Consider the following 24,079-nt stretch of genomic DNA (forward strand, 5'->3'; position numbering starts at 1 on the left):
CCTGAGTACCGTTTTTATTGGAGATCTCAAGGTGTCACTTATACCTTAATCTCTGCAGTGACATGCCAGCACTTCTACTGTATTCTATTAGCCTCACAGACCAGCCCTAGTACAGTGTGGAAGGGCAGTACACAAAGGTGTGAATAACAGGAGGTCGAAATCCTTCGGAGCCATTTTGGATGTCAGCTGTTATGACAACCAATTGGAATTATGGTTTTTTTAAGAAGCTATTTTCATAGGACAAGGCAACCATTTCGAGAGATGTTCCAATGCCTGTGATGTGCAGAGCACTGCTCTGGATGGTATTAAAGGCAGGACTCTACTGAAGCTGTTGGTACCCAGCCACTTGTCCTGGGCGCTCATCATTCCCACCTGCTGACGCCTGGCTTCTTCCTGCCCGCACCGACAGACCCTGCCTGAGACCTGCCCAAGAGCCAGGCTGGAAGTGCTAGAGCTTTAAGGCCCCTGCAGTAGACCTCAACAATGAGGAAAGGAGATGATATAGAAACATCTCAGCTTCTTCAGAAGGCCCTGGAGTGGGACAACTTGGAGGTGGTTTCTACACAATCCCCCAGAGTCCCCCATGGGACCGACCCCCACCGCTCACAGGGGTGGTCTCCTCATTGATGCACTCGGTATTGGTTTCCATCGCTCCCCCGTCGCACTTCCCCCCCCCCCCCCCCCCCCCCCCCCCCCCACACCTGCCAAATAAACTGCTTGCACTCACATCCTCGTCTCAGGTCAGCTTCAGGGGCAAACCACCTAAGATTAACGTCCCTGCTTTCAATATTTTCTTTCCACAACCCGCTCAGAGGTTCCTACTCGCCCTCTCCCCGGATCCGCCCTCCCGGGAAGTCTCGCCCCTTCATCAGACCGCCTTGGGGATGCTCCTCACCAGAGCGTCTCCTAGGAGATGGCGGCGCCCCTTGCACGTAAGGAGCGGCATAAATCTACGCGGCCATCTTCCCTCACTGCCTGCGCCGCTGGTGACAAAGAAAGGTCAGCTTCGAGGTCAGGGCGCCACCATATTGGCCAAAGGAGGGTTGGGCTTCTTAGGAACCCAGGAGCACTTGCTTCTCCCCGCCCTACGTAGCCTAGTCCTCTGGTCCACAAAGGATCCAGTCATCCGCTGTACGGCCCAGGTTTCAACATGGCCGCCCCCAGCAAGAGGCTGTCCAGCGGGCGCGGCCATCATACCTCCCTTTAAAGTTCAGAAACCCAGAATCCTGTTCTCGGGAAGGTTGCCGGGTAGCGGCCGACAGCCTCAAAGTCGCGACTGAGTCTGCGCACCCGCCACTCGGGATGGGAAGAGCTTGTCCTCTGGCGAGGCGGCGTGGTACTGCGATCGATTTGGGGTTATGGGCGCGGATCCAGGAAAAATGGGAAAGGTCAGTGTGAGAAACAGTCAAAATTCGGGACTTTTGTACCATGGTGATCGGACGACTACGGTGGCCCGACTGGGTCAGTGATGGGTGCCCATAAGGGTCAGAGACGAGGGGATTGAAGGGTTAAGTGATCCGGCGTCTGAGCCTCATGGGGGTTCTATGGTGGCGGGCGGAGGTTTGTGGGAGTCAGTGGCAGTGTCTGTGAAGAAGATGGATTGGGAGTACGTGGGAATCAATAAATGAGGGTTCTTGATTGGCAGAGTGCGTGGGGGCCAGTATAGTGGTCTTCAGGGGTCTGGGGCTAAGTGGGGTTCTTCAAAGTCCCTGATTTGAACAGCATTAGGGCTCGGTGATGAGAAGCCTGAGGGAATCAGTGATTGGATATTCTGAGTTCTGTTGGGGTACCTGGAACTGGTGATTGTGGAAACTTTGAGGTTCAGTGATTAGTGGGTCAATGGGCATCAATGTTTGGAGAAATGCTCTAGGCCATCAGTGGTTGAGACTTCCTTTAGATCATCGATGGGGGGATCTGAGGGTATTAGTGATTAGACTTTTGTAGATTAGGGAATGGGGAATGGAGGGATCAATGGGGTTAGTGATTGGGACTGCCAGTAACTGTGGGAGGAGGTGGGACTGTGAGGGTCAGCGATTGATCCCCAGTCACTGGGATATCATCGGAGAGCAGTGTGGGTTCGTGCTCTGGGATCTGTGTAATTCACTGTTTGTCCATCAGAATGGACCAGTGAGCTTTATAGGCACTGACTAGTGGTCTTTGATGGTCATATTTGAACATGTGGGGATATCAGTGACTTCAGGGACCTCTGGGGATTGTAGATTAGGGACACTATGTGTGTCCATGACAAGGAGGCTTGATGGGGGTTGGTGTTGAGGAGGCTTGTGAAATTCAGAGGTCAGGGATGGGAGAGTCAAGGATTTGAGGCTGCAAGCCTGCATAATGGGATCACACTTCACCCCTGTGACCCTCCCCAGCTGATGGGGAGCCAGTTTGGTCCAGTCCCTCAGGGCCAAAGCCCACCTCAAAACTCTTCTTGAAACCTCTCTCCCCGTTCTTCTATTGTTCCCCACATTAACAAAGGTGCTTTGAAAGGATCAAGTATTAAACTTATCTAAAGTAACGTGTTAATAAAGGTGTGGCATCTATTGCTCGTGGCAAGAATTTAATGCGTATTTCTTCTAATGTTTCCTTTAAGGTTCTTTCTGGCAAAAGAAATGACATGTCCATCTGTGACAGCATCCCAAGAGTGAGCCTGGTTTCTGGAAACCTATTTTGACTCCATGACAGCTAGGATGGATGTGGCCTTGCCTGTGGTTAGAAAACAAAGAATTTACTGAGTAAGTATCTACACTGATATTGTAAAAGATTTGGCTGAAGGAGTAAACTTTGAGAGTGTTTGGAAAATACTTTTATCTAGGCTCAACTTAAAAATAATGTTCTAACCAACAGAAAAAAAAGGTGATTATGTGAGGTGATGGAGGTGTTAACTAACCCTATTGTGGTAATCATTTTGCAATATATACATGTGTCAAATCATGGTGTTGTACACCTTAAACTTACACAATGGCATATGTCAATTATTTCTTAATAAGGCTGGGGGGAAAAGAGAAAACGAAATAAACTACATAAGGAAAAGAAACTAGATCTGGAAGTTACTATGTTCTGAGAATCTTTTTGCCTAGTTCTGTATTTTTTAGGCATAGCACATTTGACCTCCATGAATCTGTTACTTATAAAATCCTGGTAGAACAATTCGATAAGGATAAAACTGCAATAATAACCGCAAAAACAGAACTTAAAGCTACTTTTAGAAACTGCTCCTCACTAAAATTAAAGTCAAACTACTGGTGATTAAGATGGGCTGAGCCAAGAGTACAAATAAAATGAAAAGAGATTTTGGCCCTTAGCTGAATGAAAGGATGAAATGCTGAAACAATATTTCAATTGTTTTTTAAAGTATCATATTCAATCCTTAAGTAGTCTTCAGACAAAGCATAATGACTGTAACATCTTAAGAAACAAAGGAAGCTGAGAGGTAGGGCAGATAACATCTTTCAGAAGCCATACGTGTCAAGCTTTAGTTTTTAGAGCAGACAGTTCCTGTTTTTCAATTGCACAGAATCAAAGACAGGTAGCTGCTTTGATGCAGAAGTCATGAGCTTGGGGACGGTGTTGGGGCATCTTCTTTTTTTTTTTTTTTTTTTTAAAAGATTTTATTTTTTCCTTTTTCTCCCCAAAGCCCCCCGGTACATAGTTGTATATTCTTCGTTGTGGCTCCTTCTAGTTGTGGCATGTGAGATGCTGCCTCAGCGTGGTTTGATGAGCAGTGCCATGTCCGCACCCAGGATACGAACCAACGAAACTCTGGGCCACCTGCAGCGGAGCGCGCGAACTTAACCGCTCGACCACGGGGCCAGCCCCAGGGGCATCTTCTTTTTCTTGTGGCTATTTTCCTTCATCACCTACACTGTGTTCAGTGCCAGGTTTGGGAGCAAATAATTTTTCTTTTTAAAATTTTTAACATAAGCCTTTTATTGAGATAGAAGCTACATGCAAAATAGACATAAATATACAGCTTAATGAATTGTTGCAAAGGGAACACCCCTAGGTAATGCACTCAGATCAGAAAGCAGAGCACTGTAGCACCCTGACAGCCCCCGCGATACCCCCTCCCAGTCACTTCCCTGCCAAGGGGAGCCATTCTCCTAACTTCTCACATCACAGATTAATTTTACATGTTTTGGATAATTAAATGGAACATTCATACCTAGGAGGTGGGGGCAGAGGGAGTATGTGCCTCTGTATGAAAAAAAGTTTTCAAGTTTGAATGCAGATTATTTCATTTTATTTATAGTGTTTCCCCAGATCATTAGATATTCTTTTGTAACACACATACAGTCAAGTATGCTTATTTTAAGGGTACAGCTCATTGAATTTTTACAGTACAGAGAACCATGTAAACACAACCTAATCAAGATACACATCATCTCTTACACCCTGAAGGCTTCCTTATCGGTCAATACCCATTGCCACCCCTGGGTCTAATACAATGGGTTGGTTATAATTTTTAGCTTGAATTAGATGGAATCATAGAAATAATCTGAAGCCAAAAGATTAATACCATGAGGAAGTTTTATCTGAAATTCTGAAGCCAGACAAACAGCAGGAGAAAATTCTGACCTGTAGCCCTTGGCCATTTGAGATTACCTGTTTTCTGTTATTCCTTCTGGAAACCAAAAGCACGCACAATGAAGTGGACCCTGCAGGTCCGGATGGACTTGGAGGCAGAGTCCTGTTAATGAAGCTGACAGGCTGAGGATGGCTCTTCTCTGGAGGCAGTTTGGATGGGGAGCTCAGAGCCCCCTGGTCAGAATCTCTTAGCTTTTGGAGACTGACCATTGGCTGCAGAGACCTGAGTAAAGCAGCTTGAAAAGAGCTTCTAGAGGGGCTGCCTGCCCTGGGGCCAAGACGCAGTGGCTCCAAAACTGCAGAGTATTCTGAAAGGAGTCCTTCTCAGGGAACCTGGAAGATCGGGTGAATTCACTCGGATCGAGATTTCTCCTCTGTGCCTCAGATGTGCAACCTGACATATCTGGGAAAGCAGCTAACCTCCTCCTTTGACTCACAGCTCTTCCCATCTTGCTCACCTTTCCACAAACATAAGAAATTTTTGTTTTTAAATAATTTCAGCTTAGAAAAGTTGCAAGAATAGTACAAAAATCCCTGTTATACCCTTCACCCAGATTCTGCATTGTTAACATTTCCTATATATGCAGATAATTTCATTTTCTCGCTATATTTATATATATTTTAATTTTTTTTTTTCTGAACCATCTAATAACAAGCTGCAGACATGATGGCCCTTCACCCTGATGTGTATTTCCTGAGTACAAGGACATTGTCTTATATGACCACAATATAGTTACCAAAAGCAGGAAAGTTAACCCTGAAACAGTATTATTATTTTTATTGCTGTTATAGTAGTATAGTCCACAGACCTTATTTAGATTTCTCCAGTTGTCCCAATAATGTTCTTTATAGCAGTTCTTTTTTCTGGTTCAGGATTTATTCCAGGATTACATGTTGCATTTAGTTGTCCTATCTCTTTAGACTCCTTTAATTTGGAATGTTCTCTCGGTCGTTTTTTGCCCTTTTGACCTTGACATTTTGAGGAGTACAGGCCAGCTACTTTGATAGAATGTCCTTCAATTTGAGTTTTTCTGATTTTTCCTCATGACTAGAGTCATGTACATTTTCGACAGGAACACCACAGAAGTGACGTTATGTCCTCAATGTACCATATCAGGAGATGCGTGATGTTGGTTTGTCACAGTGCTGGTAATGTTAACTTTGATCACTTGGTTAAGGTTATGTCCACCAGGGTTCTCCTCTATAATGTTCTGTTAATAAGTGTCTTATGGGGAGATATTTTATGACTATGTAAATAACCTCAAACTTTCATTCACTAGTGTTAGTATCCGTTAATGATTCTTGCCTGAATCAATTACTACTATTATGGTTGCCAAATGGTGATTTTCTAATTGCATCATTCCTTCTACATTTGAGCTTTCGCTTAGCCCCCATGTATTTATCAGTACAAATGTAATAGTGTGTCCTAGTTACATGTAAAATATGAGCTGCACATTGGAAACTTACAAAGCTGGTTAAAATGTTGAGTTCGAACATGAGCCAGAGCTCAGACCTTCTTATCTCAAAGAAAACATTGTAGGAGATTGACTAGTTATAAAGAGATGTCAGATCACGTGACAAAATGACTGACACAGACAGGAAGCCTCTAGGGTCCCACCCTGGGCCAGATAGATTTCTGCAGTGCTCTCACGATGAAAGATTGGGATCTGGAGAAGGAAAAGAAATGAACTGTCAGAAACGTGATAGAACTGTCAAAACCTGATGAAATGATCCATATATGTTATAAAACTTAAGCCATGGTTTTGTTTATTGTGTGACAGTGAATCATACTGTATGTGTTTTTAATCAAGATGGAAAAGGTCAGATGAGATAATATAGGATAGTGTCTTCAATTGAGCCAAATTGTGGGTAGTTTTCTGTGGTTTCCTTTTCTGTCTTGATTAAACATTTAATGGAGGAAGTTAGAAAATATATATATGAAAAATGGAAGGAATCAATAAATATAAAAGGAGAAATTGAGTTTAAAAAGGAAAAAGGGAAAACTGGTAAATCTAATTTTTAAGAAAATCAATAATGTAGATAAACCATTAGCAGACCTTATGGAGTCAGGAGGAAAGTAACAGATACATAAATAGGAATGCAAAAAGGAGAATAACCATATCATTAAATAATATTTTTGTAAAACTTTACGTTAATGTATTTCCAAGTTGGCATGCAAAGAATAATTTTCTAGTAATATGTGGATATAAAAAGTTTCCATACAGGGGCTGGCCCCGTGGCCGAGTGGTTAAGTTCGCGCGCTCTGCTGCAGGCGGCCCAGTGTTTCATTGGTTCGAATCCTGGGCGCGGACATGGCACTGCTCATCAGACCACGCTGAGGCAGCGTCCCATATGCCACAACTAGAAGGACCCACGACGAAGAATATACAACTATGTACCGGGGGGCTTTGGGGAGAAAAAGTAAAAAAAAATAAAATCTTTAAAAAAAAAAAAAGTTTCCATACAAAGAGAAAGAAAATTAAGCAGTCCATAGTTGTGAAAGTTTGAAATGGTGAAAAAGATTCCTGCCCACCCCACCTCCTGCCAGCCTCTATTTCTCCTCTCAAAAAAAGGCAACTCTCAGGCTTAGAGAGTTCAGTTGGTGATTTCTTATAGAGCCTGGAAGTGACTTCCAAGTAACATTTCTTCAAATAGGTAAACTTTTCTGGGGAATTTATAAACAAGGAAAGCACTACCAACTGTTTTTATAAAGCCGTCATTCTTGTACTGATTGCAAAAACTGGAAAAGATGACATTGCAAAGAAAACTGGAACCAACCTTGTGAATAAATATGCAAAATCCTAAAAAGTTAACAATGTATTCAAGTAGTAATATATTCAAGTACTATTACATTCTGACCGAGAGGAAATTCGTCCTAAAGATGTAAGGTGAGTTTAATGTTACTTGAAGAATTTATTAATGAATTTCACCATATTAGTGAGTCAAAGGAAAGACACCATACAGTTACCTCATAGATGGTAAAAAAAAAGCATTTGATAATGTTCAACACCTTTTCTGGATTTTTAAAAAAATAGTAAAACTGAACTATTTATATGCTTTCTTAACATGATAAGACCTTCTTTATCTCAAATTGAAAGGCAGTATCAGACTTAATGGCAGAAACTAAGTGTTCCCGCTCAAATGAGCAGCCTGTCGCTGCTGTGACTGCCTTCTTCTAGGTGCCTGTGAGTGCAGATAATCAGAGAGTGAGATAAGAGGTCTAAACTATTGGAAAAGAGAAGAACAACCTATAAGTGTTTGTGGATGAGATAATTATATACCCTTCCCGCCCCCAAAGCTCAAGAGGATTAACTCTAAAACCATTACAGATATTAAGAAAGTTCAGTAGTGGCTGGTTTAAAATGAGTATAGAAAAATAGATTGATGACTTTTCCATTTCAGTGAGTAATTAAGTGGATGAAAATATGCCATTTAGAATAACAACCAAAACCACAATTGACTACCTAGTAATAAATGCAAAAAGAATCAGAGGACCTATGTGAAGCAAAGTATAAAACTGTTTGAGATGTAAAGGAAGTCTTGAATACATGGAGAAGTCTTAATCTTGGATTAGAAGGCTCAGTATTTTTCAGAACTGTCAATATTATCTTAGACGTATTGGCAAATTCAGTGCAAAGTTAAGCAAAATCTAAGAAGGGATTTTTTAAAAATTATAACTGTAATTCTATATTTCATACTGCAAGATGAAATATTTGAGAATAGCCAGGATATTTCTGAAAAATAAGTAATGAGAGGCAACCTGCCAAAGATTCTTTTTTTTTTTTGGTGGGATTGGCCCTGAGCTAACATCTGTTGCCAATCTTCCTCTCTTTTATATGTGGGATACCACCACAGCATGGCCAAATGAGTGGTGTATAGGTCCATGCCTGGGGTCCAAACCCATGAACCCTGGGCTGCCAAAGCAGAGCATGCAAACCTGACCACTACACTGCTGGGCCAGCCCCCAGACAAACTTTTAAACTATGTTATACAGCTTCAGGAGATAAAGGCTGTGACCCAAGAGGAGATACTGAGTTCACTTTTGTGGGTAGCAAGGAGAGATCCATGATCTATCTGGTTTTGAATTTGTGCCTGAGAGCATCCAGATGATGGTATCTGTGTAGTAACATTCGGCTTTTGAGTTCAAAAGTGAGGGATGGGTGACAAGGATGTGTGAGTCACAATCTTGTAAGTAGGGAGGAGACAGTAGCCCTTCTGGTGACTGTCATGCTGCTGTCAGGGGACTGACTGCATGGTGGGACCACTCTCCAAGATTGACTCTTTACCAAGAAAAACAGTGATTGGCTTCATCTTCCACCAGATTCTCCCCATAGGTGGTCAGTTTGTGGGAAGGCTTGGGGCTGAGGGAGAAAGGGACCCTTGTTTTCACATTTCCTTACTGAATCAGACCATGTGGCACTGTGACTTTGTCTGCCATACTAGGCCATGGACAGAAAAATTGCTACAATAATTTTACCTCGTTGTTAAAGGAAATTGAAAAAAAATTCTCCATAGTTTCATCATGTGCACCCAGTTATTGCTTCCTGCCCTTCTTATTTTAGTCTGTGTCTTATTGTGATTTATAATAAGAAATACATATTTGGTCTTCAGTCCCATTTCTGGCACAGAGCTCCTAAAACCCTTGGAATTGCCTAAGTGATAAGAGGGATAAAAGTGTCTTTGTTATTCATAACTCAGCCCCTTTCAACCGCACCTGAGCTTATTTAAATGAGGTAACTTTTGGAAAGGGCTAAGGTTGGGCTTTTAAAAATTATTTTTATTATTTATCATTCCTATTTTCACAGATGAGGAAACTGAGGCCCAGGGAGATGAATTGTCTGGCCTACATTCCCTCAGTCAGTCAGAGGAATTGCTTAGCTTCAAAATTCTGTCTGAGTGACTCCCAGGCTCAGGGTCTTTGCAGAAGGTTCCCCTGCCCCAAACCTGGAGCAGAGCCATCACTCAGCTGTGTCTCCTGCGCTGTCCTGTGCAGGCTGTTCCCCCTCAGGCCCCAGAGAGTATTTGCAAGGGAACTGTTGCGTGCCTCTCACCATGGGGTCTGCTCTTCTTCAGGTTCCCTGAGTGCCCTGTACACCTTTGGGTCCCATCACCTCGCTGGACAGCAGGGCTCTCCTCAGGGCCACAGGATCTCAGTCACATCTACAGAAGGCCCTGCCAGGGGCTGCAGCTGAGGGTGAGTTACTGTTGAGAGATGGAGCTGTGAAGGCCAAACAGGTCTGGTAAAAGCCTCTGGTTCAGGAGAGGGGAAATTGGGACAAGAAGCCCCTTCCGAAGGAGTCACCCAAGGTCCCAGACCTCTTGCCAGAGCAAAGACTCTTAAGTACAGGAAATAGCATCCTCCCTGAGTTGGAGGCTGAGCAAGACTCAACTTGGTGTCACTCCTGCCAGGGACCCTCCCTGGCTGCATGGTAGGAGAAGGGTTGGCCCTAAGATTTTACAGAAGTGAGGGAGAGGCAGGGAAAGCCAGGTGTGATAGGCATGTTCTCTCAGGGGGAGGGGACATCTGTCAGCCCATTACATCCTGCCGTCTTGTAGTATGAGATGTGGCCAACTCATTCTCTTGTTGTTGCTGGCCCTTTCTAGACTCTTAGCTGCTCCCCTGTGATTTTTGCCGCCTTACTTGGCCTCTGTGAACATGGGGAGTTCACTCCTTCCTAACCAAGGGGCAGAAGAGTCTGCATTCTCAGAATGGTAGTGGCGGGATCTATGGACCTACTGTATCTATAGATTTTTTTTTTAATTAAACTTTATTTGGAAAATTTGCATGAATATTACTGTGGCCTCCTATGTATCCTTTATCTAGGTTCACACAGATAAAACCACGTTTACACTCTCACGCTAGTCTCTATGTGTGTGTGTGTGTATGTGTATATATATATATATATATATAATGTTGTTATTATAAATATATATTATTTTTATCCTTTTTTTCTCAAGCATTTGAAAATAAGTTGCAGACATGGTGCTCCTTTACCCGAAAATACTTCAGTGTGTATTTCCTAAGCATGAGAACATTTTCTCATATAACTGCAGTACAATTTTCAAAATCAAGCAGTTAACAGTGATTGAATACTATTATCTAATCCACAGTCTGTGTCCCGATGTCAACCGTTAGTGTTGTTTCATAGCACCTTTTCTTTTTTCATTCCAGAATCCAGTTCAGGATCACATGTTCCCTCTATTGACATATCCCTGTAGTCTCCTTTAATCGGGATCAGTTCCCCAGTCCTTGTCTTTCATGAAGTTGACATTTTTGAAGAGGATAGGTCAGTTATCTTGTATAGAGTCACTCAGTATGGTTGTGTCTGATGTTTCCTCATGATTAGAGTCAGGTATGCATTTTGGGCAGAATACCGCAGAAGGGATGTTGTGCCCTCACGGTGCATCATATCAGGGGGCATGTAATGTTATATATCTTGTCACTTTTGATGTTAAGCAATCACTTAGTGTTAAGGTGATATCTTCCAGGTTTCTCAAGAGTAAGGTTACTATTTTTCCTTTTATAATTAATAAATATCTTGGGAGATATTTAGATACCCTGTTTTTCATCCAAATTTGCCAGTGTTTTTAGCATCCTTTGATGCTGCCATTTCATTTAAAGGGGAAAGAAGTGATTTTCCCAGGTCACAGAGCCAGAGCCAGAACCCAGGCCTCTGGACACACATTCGCCAGCACATTTGCCACACCACCACTCAGCTGGAACCCGCAGCCGTGGAGACCAGGCCCAGGCTGAGTGCCAAGTCCAGGAGGGCGGGGGAGGGCCCTCTCCTAGAGGAGCGAGTAGTGAGCCAAAAAGCTGCGTTAACTGTCTCAGCCTGCTGGGCCCCGGGCCTTTCTTGACAGCTCAGTTCCTAGTGGCCAGTTCACTTCTCTCAGAGAACCCCCTCCCCCTCTTCCAACTCTCCTGTAGCTTCCCTCATGATGAAAAAAGGCAGTGGGACAATGAATGACATATGTAAATAATGAAGTGCGTGCGTGTGTGTGTGTTGCAGTTACAGATTAGAGTAAGAAACATTCTGCCACCCAAATTGAATCACCAATGGCATTTTATTGTATTTCATACCAGAACTTTTTCTACACGTTTATTTTTTAAATAATGGGTAGGATTGTGGTTTTTTTATTTTTTAAAAGCTTGAGATGTAACTTGGAGAGAGAACAGCGTGTAGCTTAATGAATTTTTCCGTTGCGTGCACCCTCATATACCCACCACCCAGATCACCATAGAGAATATTTCCAGCGCCCCAAAGGCTTCCCCTGCCCCTCCCAAGCAATGCCCACCCAAAGCCATCACATCGCTCAGGGTTACCTGTTTCTGACCTTCATATAAATGAAATTCAAACAGTAGATTTTACCTTTTTTTAAACTACTCTTTTGACTTACTGATATAACTTGATTAATGTAGTATTTAAGCAAAGAAGTATCTGTGTTTTATTTAACATTCAAGAAAATCACTTTGTATTTCTTCTGTAGAAGAGACAGGAATCTGAGTAGTTCATCTTAACACTATTAAGACGAATTCGTTATTGTGTCTTGTGAACAGGATGTCCCTTAACAAAAGGCACATAGGGAAGAATTGTAAGGGAGCTTTCTGGGGTGAGGGAGATGTTCCATATCCTGATTGTGTGGTGGCTCCACGGGCGAATACATTTGTCAAAACCCATCAAATTGTACAATTAAAATGGGTTCATTTATTAAATATAAATTATACCTCAGTAAAGAAAAAAATTTTTAGGTACAATAAGCTCCCTGCTCAGTCTCTTCCATTACTAATACAGTAGTTAAATGCCACTTTCACACTAACCATGTTTTATGACCTGTACAATATTTCAAAGCATTTTGATACAATTAAGAGATAATGGAGGGGCTGGCCCAGTGGCGCAGCAGTTAAGTGCGCACGTTCTGCTTCGGTGGCCCGGAGCTCGCGGGTTCGGATCCCAGGTGCAGACATGGCACCACTTGGCAGCCATGCTGTGGTAGGCATCTTACATGTAAAGTGGAGGAAGATGGGCACAGATGTTAGCTCAGGGCCAGTCTTCCTCAGCAAAAAAGAGGAGGATTGGCAGCAGATGTTAGCTCAGGGCTAATCTTCCTCCAAAAAAAAATAAAAAATATAATGGATATTTATTGTCCATGAAGAGAAAAGTAAAACATTAACTCACTTCACATTGTAGGGTTATGAATTTTTCCCTATGTGCACCCTCATGTACCCACCACCCAGATCATGATGGAGAATATTTCCAACACTTTAGAATTATACCCTGTTTCCAAAGATGATTTGTCAGTAGGTTAGTGAGAAAGGACTTGCATAAAACAAAGCTAGGAAAATGTATTCATTTTAAAACAATTTTCCCCCTTAGTGTCTTGTGCTCATCACTAAACTAATCGAAAGCTATTCACTTTCCTTAAAAGGAGAAACTCACAATTTTATTCACATTCTTTCAGAGATTCAGAATGGCTTCTTCGGTAATTTCTTCCTCTCGGAGAATCTCTATTTTTCCTTAGTAGTAACTTGAACAGCTCTTCATCAACACTCTCGCAATCTATAAGGAAAGCAAAGAACAGTTTTTCCCAACTCTAAGATGTTGTCTCTGATTCCTCCTGCCTTTTAAATAATTGAGTAGCTCAGGACGTTGGGTGGCCTTGGGCCTCAGTGCTTATGTTGAGGTAGTTTGGCCTGGTGAACCCTCCATGTTATTACCCTTTGGTGTCTCTAGGCTGTTTTACTAAGAAAGTTTACTGCCAGTCGCCCAGTTGGGATGGTATCGTCTCAGCTGGAAGTTGATAATATTACAGGGATTTCACCTTCAGTGCAGATGAGGGCAAGCTTAATATTTAGGGACACTGAAGTCCTTTTATACTTATGTGACGGTTGGAATAAGTAATTTTTTTTTTAAGTTTGGTGCTGAGCTAACATCTGTTGCCAATCTTTTTTTTTTTTTTCTTTTCTTCTTCTCCCCAAAGCACCCCGGTACATAGCCGTGTATTCTAGCTGTAGGTCCTTCTAGCTCTGCTGTGTGGGACGCCGCCTCAGCGTGGCCTGATGAGCAGTGCTAGGTCTGCTCCCAGCCTCCAAATCGGCGAAACCCTGGGCCGCTGAAGAGGAGCATGCGAACTTAACCACTCGATCATAGGGCTGGCCCCCGGAATAAGTAATTTTTAAATTCTCCAGCTTCCTTGACACATGAAAGTGTATAATTAAATAAAGTCTGTTATTCCAGCTGCGGCCAGGTTTTCCCAGCCTCTTGTAATTAATTTTCCTCCATCTCAGAATTGACCAACTCTAGGAATAGGGCAGTCACTGATTAATGTTGGACGGATTATTCATGATTATGTAAGGAAACCTCAGGAGAGTAATTTGCTAGACCTGTTTTTACAGGAAAGGACACTAGGACAGTCAAATGGTGTGAATGCACTAGACTCAGGAAAAGCTCTTCTCTTGTTACAGTCTCTTCTTTTTGCAAAGGAGAGGTATTAGTTGCTCTATTTTAAAAGTTGTCTTTCTAGACTTTCTCAGTGAGCAAAGCCTGGCTCTGGTGGGAATCAGCTGTGAGGTTGACAAAGTTTGAGTTGTCAATTGTCAGGGCCACAGCTCAAGAATGCCAGTCAGGAGACAAACACTTGTTGCCCCCATGTGGTGAGATGGTCTTCCTGCCCTCAAAGATGTGAGTCAGTTCTGGTGGATGCAGGACTTGTCTTGTCACAGCTTGTGATCTTATGCTCCAACAGCAGAATTGAGTAGATGTGACAAACACCATGTGACCCATAAAGCCTAAAATATTTACTATCTGGCCCTTTAAATAAAAGTTTGCTGACCCCTACCTTAAAAGACTTCTTCCAGCTTCATCTCAGTAATATCCATCCCCTCCCCGCAATGTGACTCTGTCACCAAATATTAGTTATACCTGTTCTGGAATTTTCTAAAACATTCTAGTATATTCTGTCCTGTGTTTGACTTTTTTCATTTGACATAATGTCTGTGAAATTTCTCTATGCCCTTGCATGGATGGATATCAGCAGTTCATTCTTTTTTATTGTTAAGTAGTGTTGCCTTGCCCAGATGCACCACAATGTATCTAGTTCTCCTGGGCAGTTTCTAGTTTTGACTTATTATGATCAAAGCTGTTATGAGCATTCTTATACAAGCCTCTGTTGAACAGTATGCATTCCTTTCTCTCGTATATACCCAGGAGTGGAACCGCTGGGTCGTAGGGGATTCTGTGTTCAGCGTTAGTAGATATGGCCAAACAGTTTTCCAAACTGGTTGAACCCAATTACAGTCCCATCAGCCATGTGTGAGAGTCTTGCTGCTCCTGTATGTTTTCAATTCCAGGCTGTAGATTATTGGCACATGATACTCAGACCTATTTATAAGGTTTCTGTGAATGAAAAACTTGAACATTCTTTATTAATATTTTGTAACCTGTTTAATTCCCTAGTTCCTAATATGTGGATATTTTGGAAATAGGGAGCCTCCGTGTTATAGTAGTCATATCTAACTACAGTACCAGTTATTTTAAGAGAAAAGATTTTAGTATCGTGATTTTTGAATATCACTACAAATTCATAGATTTTATAGGCTGAAACTCTGTGAACGTGTGTTCATATGGAACTACTAGGCCGTAACATAGTCGTATAATTAGCTTCGGTAGATAAGGCCAGTTTTCTCTTGGCTCTCTTCCTGCGTGGTGGGAGCCCCTTGAGGCTGGCTCCTGTGCCCCCTTGCTAGGACCTATCCACTGAAGAAGTGTCCTTGCTTTCTTTTTTTTTCTTCTTCTTCTCCCTAAAGCCCCCCATTACATAGTTGCATATTCTAGTTGTAGGTCCTTCTAGTTCTGCTGTGTGGGACACCACCTCAGCATGGTTTCATAAGCGGTGCTAGGTCCACGCCCAGGATCTGAACTGGCAAAATCCCCGGCCACTGAAGCGGAGCACGCGAACTTAACCACCCAGCCATGTCGCCGGCCCCTCCTTGCTTTCTAACACTCAAGATTACAGAAGTGCATCTTGTATTCTTTGCTCCAGATGTGGACTGAGCCGTTTCCCAGGAGCTCTGGTTCTTTTTAGTGAAAATCAGTGGTAGAGATCAGAATCTGGGTACTAGCTGGCTTTTCCAGTGGAGATGATGCTGCCCTAAGTTGTGTCAGTGAGAACAGCCACAAGAGAGAGAATTTTTTTCCTGTTTTATTTATTTATGTATTTATTTTTATTGCAGTAACATTATATAATTTTCAGGTGTGCATCATTGCATTTCTATTTCTGTGTAGACTACATCGTGTTCACTGCCCAAAAGATATAATTTTAAAAATTGTGAGTTATCCCATTGATAATTTGAATATAGTTCTAACATTAAACATTCAAGAACATCATAAAATACTTATTTACACTCTTAAACTATGATTTACCTTTTTTCTTTTATAATTTAAGGCACTTATTTCTTTAATTAAGCATCTTAATTAAAAGTAACTGTTCTTTGTTCTCATTTGTTGAAAATTATTTTTAATGACAACACTAATAATCTACTGGATGATAACAAGGTTTAGCTTTTCAGTAATTATTTATGTCATAGTTTAAGTAACCATTAGTTTTACTAATGTTATACAGTTATTTTACTTTCTTTTGAGTTCTTTGTAATATTTTCATAAAAGTTATAGAAACCCTTTTCCAGTATATACATGGGGCCAGTTATGTAAACGTTTAAAGAGTTTTGTTTTTTAATAACTTTCTGTTCTTACTTGGTAGCAGCTTTTACTTTCTGGGACGTCTATTTTGTGTATCCACATTCTGAGGTGAATGGCACCATTTTTTTCTTCTACCACAGTGATTTAAAGTGTGACTTTTTTGTACAAGATTTACACAGGGAATTTGCAAGTTCCAGGACAAGCCCAGTCCCTCACAGCCATGTTTTCTCTTTCTCCACCCTCCTCCCCCCAATCTCTATCTTCACAGGCCTCAGATCTTTTTCCAAGAACAGCAGAAAATGATTGAGTACCAGGTAAGTGTGATGTTAAGTAGCCTAGTTTCCTTTCTTGGGGAAACTGTTCTGGAAAAACCATATGCATGTCAAGCATATCTACTTTGTCATAGCCCGGGTTCTCGGGAAGACAGACTTGGAGATGGAGCTTTGCACACAGGAGGTTGACCAGGGAGACTTGCGGTACCTGTAAGGCAGTGAAGGAAGCAGGATTGGGCGGAGGGAGTCTTTGAACAGAGGCACCAGCTGAACTTACAAGATGCTTTGGAGCTGGGATGGCCCTGCGTGTTCTGAATGGAGGCAAGGCCTTTGGCCAAGGGCGGTTCTCAAAAGGTCTCAAGCCTGCAGCAGCCACCATTCTAGCAGCTGGGAGAAGTACCTGCAGGGGGGTTTGGCTGGAACACCGCAGCCTCCTCTCTACACACCTCTCAGTGTCAAAGTTGCAGGAAGTGTTAACTCCTCTGTACTTTGTGGCCCACATATGTAATGAAGAAAATGCTGAATTTCAGTTAGAAGAAAGTGAAAATGCAAATACTATTTCTTTTCTGGGGGGCAGGAGGATTCCTCCAAGTTCACGGAAGTCCTGAGTATGATCTAAGGGAGCTGCAGCCTGGATCTAGACTGAGGAACAGACGAACTGCCTGGCGTCGGAATTAACTTTTATTCGCCATAAGTGTCTTTGTTAGTTTGGCAGCAAATAGATGAACATCTTATTCCCCAGCAAGTCTCAATATGAGGTGTTCCCATCTTTTGAAGGTGAAGGGCCCTGTGTCCTGACAAGACATCCCCTCAGCCCTGAGTTCCTGCATTCCCACCTCCTCGGAGGCCTTCCTCAAGCAGGGACATCTTTTCTGGAGGCCTGACCTCTGTCATTTCCTAGGTCTTTTCTCTTGTCCCCGCAGCCACTGTCAGTGCCGCCAACCCTAGACACCATCACGAGTTCCAGACCGCAAAGTCCTTAACCTTTCTCTCCTGTCTGCCTTCGTCTCCTGAATTCAGTGATTTCCCTACTCTTGATGTTTCCACATCCTGTTACCCATTCCTTCATGAGTCCAGCGTCTTCTCTTCCCACTTAACTGAAAGTTTTCTGGCCTAAGGCACTTGCTGAGGCTGAAATCAGAGGATGCTTTTTTATTGTTCTGCCAAATGAGACCCTGCCTTTTGCCCGCTTCTTCTGTGTGAAAGGCAGCTCCGTGTACTGCTTAAGAGCACAGACCCTGGAACCAGCTGCTGAGTTTGAATCCCAGTCCTTACCCTCTGTATGACCTTGGGCAAGGCCTTGAATCTCTCTGTGCCCCAGTTTTCCCTTTGTGATGGAGGATAATGGCACTTACCTCAGAGAGTAGATGTGAGAACTGAATGAGTTAATACCTGTGAGGTGCTTGGAACAGACTTGTTGTCCATATTATGTGTTTGTTATAATCACTGAGGTCTGTCGTTCACGCGAGGGACACTGCTCCCCTACTTTCTCATGACAGCTTCTCAGCATCTTCTGTGGTTTCTCTTTCCTTCTGCTTATCTCTTAGACGCTGGTGTTCCTGTGGGTTTGAACCTTCTCTGGGGCGCCCGGGGGTGTTTCCTCTCTTGGTTGGATGGGGTGAGTCTGCAGATGACTTCCTCATCCGTACCTGAGCCCAGGCCTCTTCCAAGAGCTTCAGACCCCTTTGGCCATGACGTGATCAACATCCGCGCCTGGCTGCCCCACAGCACTTCCAACTTAACATGTACAAAGTTGAATTCTTGATTTACGTCTCCTCTTCCCACTTTCCCATCTCAGGAGATGGTACCCTCCCACCAGGCAAGCCGGGACTCTGAGATTTATCCTTGACTTCTCCCCACCTTCCCCCTCTCACACTCAGTCACCAAGTTGTGCTCATTTTACAACCTTAGTGTTTCTTCCATCTCTCTCCTCTTCATCCCTGTGTTTGGTGAAAATGGCCTGGTCTTTGGGTGCAGAATTACATCTTTTCTATTTTATTCTGTTCTTTTCTATTCCATTCCGTTCTGTTCCATCCCATCCCATTTCACCCGACACTACCCCACGCCATCCCATCCCATGCCATCCCATTCCATCCAGTTAGCTCTATTTGGGAACTATTGACCCAGAGCTTGTTACTGAGCCAAGCCCTGTGCTCTGTGATGAAGCCTGATGGCTGCTCTCTTGTTATCATGGTGTGTTGTTCTGGCATCAGAGAGCGCGTCTAGTTGGCACCTGCTCTGTGCCATGGCCTTTGTGTGGGTCTTAGGGTCTCATGTACCAGCATCCATGGCCTCCACCCTGCCTTCAGATCCATCTGCCTGGGCCACTGCTCAGGCGCCACTGTAAGATGCAGCATTCTTCAAGGAGACCTACAGCCTCTTGAGCGTGGAGTGCAGGTCTGGGCTGCTCTGAGCCCCTTCAGCCTCTGTGGGGTCCTGTCAATGCTTCTTTCCTTGGGCCACTCCCAGAGGTGGTGCACGGGTATCCCTGTACTGCACAGTGTACTAGAGCTAGCCACCGCACTAATGCCCAGGCACAGGCCCTGGGTCCCCATCTCTTTTTCAGTCCTTTAGAATTGTTTTCCATTTCATATAGATTCTAAAACATTGATTTACAATATTTTTCTACTTAAATAAAATAGGCACCTTTATATAGTGCTGTCATGTGCCAGGCACGGTTTATAGGCTTTACACATATTAAGTTATTTAAACGTCATAATAACTAACAGACACACACTGTTATTATCTCCATTTAACAGATGGGGAAACTGAGGCACAGAGAGGTTAAGTAGCTTTCCCAGGGTCACTCGTTTAGTGGCTGAGCCTGCATCAGTCCTGCCCCATAGTCCACGCTTGTAACTGCCCTGCTCCATTGCTCTTGTGTCTGTCAGTCACTGTGAAGGCAGTGAGCAGTGCGCAAGACCACCCCGCGTCTGACACCAGTTGCAACGTTGGAGGTTCCCAGGACCACCCTCAGGTTTGATAATTCACTGCAAGGACTCACAGAATGTTATAATCACAGTTATGGTTTATTACAGCAAAGGGATATACATTAAAATCAGCCAGGAAAAGTGACACTTGGGGCAGAGTCCAGGGGAGTTTCACACATGGAACTTCCACGTGTCTTCTCCCAGTGGAGTTGTGGACGAAGCTGAATTCTCCCAGCAGCGACGTGTGACAATACACACAGAATCGCCAACCAGGGAAGCTCACCTAAGCCTTGGTGTCCAGAATTTTCTTTGAGGTTGGTCACATAGACATGACTGACTGCTGACCTCAGTCTCCAGCCCCTCTGGAGGTTGAGCTGATGCCTGTGACCCAAAGACCCCACCAGAAGTGACCTTGTTACACTCAGGTGTGGCCCTAGGCCCCCAGGTAAACAAAGACACTCTTATCAAGCAGGCATTCCAGGGGCTCAGCTCTCAGGAGCTGAGGGCAAAGATCAGACCTCTCTTTGGGCAAGTTAAATTCTTTACAATGCAGTCACTTGAAGATATAGCACATGTACTAAAGAAAACCGGTTTCCTCTACTCACAGGAGTAGAGTTTTTTCCCCACACCAAGCAATTCTCCAGTTCTCTGTGGACACCGACTGGGTGTCCTACAATTTAATTCAATCCAGAATTAGCCCACACCCTACAAGTTAGGGGCTCGGTCTCCTAAGACTGCCCCCCACTTCAGACGCCAATCACAAATCCCAGATTGTCACCTGAACTTCTGACCAACTAGCTGTAAGTCTGGGATCCCCATGACCCCCTCCTCGATAATTTGCTATAATGACTCCCAGAACTCAGGGAAACTCTATATTTACTATTACATGTTTATTATAAAGGATGTCATAAAAGATACAAGTGAATAGCCAGATGAAGAGGTACGTAGGGCGAGGTACAGAAGGGTCCTGAGCACAGGAGCTTCTGTCCCCTTGGAATGTGGTGTGCACACCCTCCCAGATGAGTTCACCAACCTGGAAGGTCTGCAGAACTTTCATAGAGGTTCCAGTATGGAGGCATGGTTCATTAAATTGTTGGCCTTTGATTAGCTCCATCTCTAGTCGCTCTCCCCACCCCAGAGGTAGGGGCGGGGGTGGGGAGGTAAAGGTTCTAACCCTGTAATCACAGAGTTGCTTCCTCTGGCAGCCAGCTCCAATCCTCAAAGAGTCACAGCATTAGCATAAACTCAGGTGTGGGTGACAGGGGCTTGTTATGAATGACAAAAGACACTCCTGTTACCCCTACGAGAAAGTTAACAAGGCTGGCCCAGTGGCGCATCATTAAGTGCGCACATTCAGCTTTGGCGGCCTGGAGTTCACTGGTTCGGATCCTGGATGCGGACATGGCACCACTTGGCAAGCCATGCTGTGGTAGGCGTCCTACATATAAAGTAGAGGAAGATGGGCACGGATGTTAGCTCAGGGCCAGTCTTCCTCAGCAAAAAGAGGAGGATTGGCATAGTTAGCTCAGGGCTAATCTTCCTAAAAAAAGAAAGTAACAAGTGTTTAAGAAGCTTTGTGCCAGGATCCAGGGAGGAAGACCAAATATATATTTCTTATATCACAATATTACAGGTGCCATAGGTTAGAACTCGTGGTTCTCCCTCAGCAGCTATCTGGTCCCAGGGCAGCAGGCTCTTTGGAGAATTTATTCTCTGCACTAAACCAGAGGACTGCCCAGCCAGTGAAATCTGAGGCTTGCCAGGCTGTGAGGCCTTCTTTCCAGACTATTCTATTCCACCTCTGGCTCTCCAACTGAACTCTTCTGCCGCTGGCCTCTTAATGTTAGTGTCCCTTGGGACTCCTGGGCACTTTGCTCGTCTTGTCTCTGCTGAGAGATCCCGCACAGTTTGATAACTCAGCCACCACCTCTGTGCTGATGGCTTGCACAGCTTTAGCTCCATTCCGGATCTTGCTCCTGACACAAGACTCATCTGTCCATCCCACTGCCTGCCGTGTCTCCACCTGTGTGTCTCACAGACACGTCCAACACAACACATCCTCTCTGCTTCTGCCGTTTTTCTCGTCTCTGATTTACCACCATCACCCAGGGGCCTTTGAGATACTTGGGTAGTGCTCCTTACCCCCCCCCCCCCCCAGGCAGTTAAGGTGCAGGTTCTGCTCCTCTCTACAGTGGTCCTTCTCTACCCCGCCGCTACTGTCCTGCCCGTGAGCGTCATCTTCCACCTGGGTTGTTACAGAGTCTATCCTTTTGCTTCCCTCCAGGTCACTCTTCTCTTTCTGTCCATTTACTTTCTAACTCCTTGTGAGTTTTGTATCTCTTGTAGGCAGCATTGCTTTTTTATGCCGTCTGACAATCTCTGCCTTTTTGGAGTGGTTAGTCATATAGTAAATTACACTATAATTTAATATAGTTTAATATAGATATAATTGAATTTATATCTATCTTTTTAGTACTTAGTTTTCTATTTGTCCCATCTGCTTTTGTTCCTCTGTTTCTTCTTTCCTCCTGTGTGTGTTTGTGTGGATTAATGGAGTATTTTTTAGAATTCTATTACTTTGTTTACTTCAGTCCACCTCTTTGCACTGTGATTTCAGTGGGTACTCTAGGAATACACTGTGTATCCTTAACTTTTCAGTCTGCTTAAAGTTACCGTAGTACCACATGACACAGAATGCGAGAAACTCACCACATCACTTCTAGAATGCACTTTCTACACACAAACCCTCCCTCAATAGATTTCCCGTTGTCTTAAGGTCCATCACTCCCAGGCCTCTATACACTCTTCTCCTGTTGCTGAGTGACTTGCTGCCCTTAGGATCACCCTTATACTCCCCCATGCCTTTGTTGATGCTGCTCCCTCTGCAAGAGATGCAGTTTCTCCATCTCCGTGCAGGGAAGACTCAGCCCCACGTATGCCTTAGCTCTGAAGCCTAACTAGACCCTGAAGCATTTAATGGACCATTCACTTCCTGCATGCCATCACCTAGATGTCCTACCATCACAGCTCGTCTATTGTCACCCTGATGGCTTTACATATTGCTCTCTCTCCAGGCTGTGAGCTCCTTGAGGTCAGGAACCATCCACGACTGTGTCCCAAGCAACCAGCACTGGGTTAAACACACAGTGGATCTTCAGTTGATAAATGACAGTGGCTTCCAATGTGATTGTCATTTTCCCCACCATATATAGTCCAGAGCCGGGAGTAGAAAAGGCATTCTAGAGGGGCTGGCCCCGTGGCCGAGTGATTAAGTTCGCGTGCTCCGCTCCACGCGGCCCAGTGTTTCATTGGTTCGAATCCTGGGCACGGACATGGCACTGCTCATCAAACCACGCTGAGGCAGCGTCCCACATGCCACAACTAGAAGGACCCACAATGAAGAATATACAACTATGTACTGGGGGGCTTTGGGGAGAAAAAGGGAAAAAATAAAATCTTTAAAAAAAAAAAAAAGAAAAGGCATTCTAGATAGATAAATGAATGTTGTAAGTTCTGACCTATGAACATTATAAAAAACCAGTACCATCCACCCCACCTACATTTTTCCCCATGACTCAGTGTCATTTCATCTTCAGCAGAGACCTGTGTCATTCAAGGATGTGGTTGTGGGCTTCACTCAAGAGGAGTGGCACAGGCTGAATCCTGCTCAGAGGGCCCTGTACCGGGATGTGATGCTGGAGACCTACAGCCACCTCGTCTCAGTGGGTGAGAACAGCTCCGCCACACAAGCTAGATTATGCTTGAATGACCACCTTCCCTCTTTCAGTTGCTAAAATAACTGAAGTACCTAGAGCCTCTGAAGTACTAAACAATTTCTATGTGCCAGACACTGTTTTAGCTTTTAAAATATCAACTCATTTAATCTTCATAAGAGCCCTATGAGGCAGGTACAATTAGTACCACTATTTTACACATTTGGAAACTGAGGCAGAAAGGTGAAGTAACTTGCCCAGTGGCACCTACGTAGTACACAGTGGAGCCACAGTAGGACTTGAACCCTCACAGTCTGGCTGCACAGTGTGCATTCTTAACCCTTCTGTGCTGCCTGGGTGAGTTTGGCTTGACTTTCAATGGGCCTGGATAACTAATTCCTTCTGGGTTCTGGACAAGGTATGTGTACAGTCTCTTCCCAGTACAGTGTCTGTCATGCAGCCTTTTATGCTGCCTGAGTGGCCCTGAAGACCAAGGAGCTCAGCCCAAGGCCGGCATCATTTCCCTGGAACAGGTTATGAAGGCACCAAACCATATGTGATCCTCAGACTGGAGCAGGAAGAAGCACCGTGGATTTGTGAGGCGGCGTGCTCAGGCTGCCACTGTCGGGGTAAGTGATAAATCCAGCAAAAGGAGAACCATGGGAGGCTGGCACCTTTGGAATTTTGTTTAGGATCCAGTTCTTAGAAGCCTTACAGCTTTGCAAGTAGCTGGAGACATTTCTCTAAGAGCTTCAGCCTTCTTGATGACCCTTCAACCTCTATGCATCCCACCTCCTGTATCCGGTGTCCTTTCTCTCTCTATTTTAGATCTCACCTCTCCCTGTGTGCTTGCTCCATCTCCCTTTCTCCGGAAT

The 24,079-nt window shown here is 44.0% G+C and overlaps 1 protein-coding gene across 6 annotated transcripts in view; it reads left to right on the forward strand.

Annotated features, from left to right (window-relative positions):
• Positions 1-1,236: 1,236 nt before the first annotated feature.
• ZNF793 (zinc finger protein 793) overlaps positions 1,237-24,079 on the forward strand; it is a 28,375-nt gene continuing 5,532 nt past the window's right edge. The window contains exons 1-5 of one of the 6 annotated variants that reach the window (XM_046681248.1): positions 1,237-1,388; positions 2,597-2,738; positions 16,558-16,603; positions 23,091-23,217; positions 23,738-23,833. In XM_046681248.1, coding sequence (XP_046537204.1) covers positions 2,698-2,738; positions 16,558-16,603; positions 23,091-23,217; positions 23,738-23,833 — 310 coding nt within the window. In that variant the 5' untranslated portion in view covers positions 1,237-1,388; positions 2,597-2,697. Of the gene's footprint in view, positions 1,389-2,596; positions 2,739-9,663; positions 9,785-16,557; positions 16,604-23,087; positions 23,218-23,737; positions 23,834-24,079 lie in introns of those variants that run through there. The other 5 variants (XM_046681247.1, XM_046681245.1, XM_046681246.1 and 2 more) reach the window with 5 other exon arrangements.

The sequence above is a fragment of the Equus quagga genome, chromosome 13 (genome assembly GCF_021613505.1).
Source record: "Equus quagga isolate Etosha38 chromosome 13, UCLA_HA_Equagga_1.0, whole genome shotgun sequence".
Lineage (NCBI taxonomy): Eukaryota > Metazoa > Chordata > Mammalia > Perissodactyla > Equidae > Equus > Equus quagga.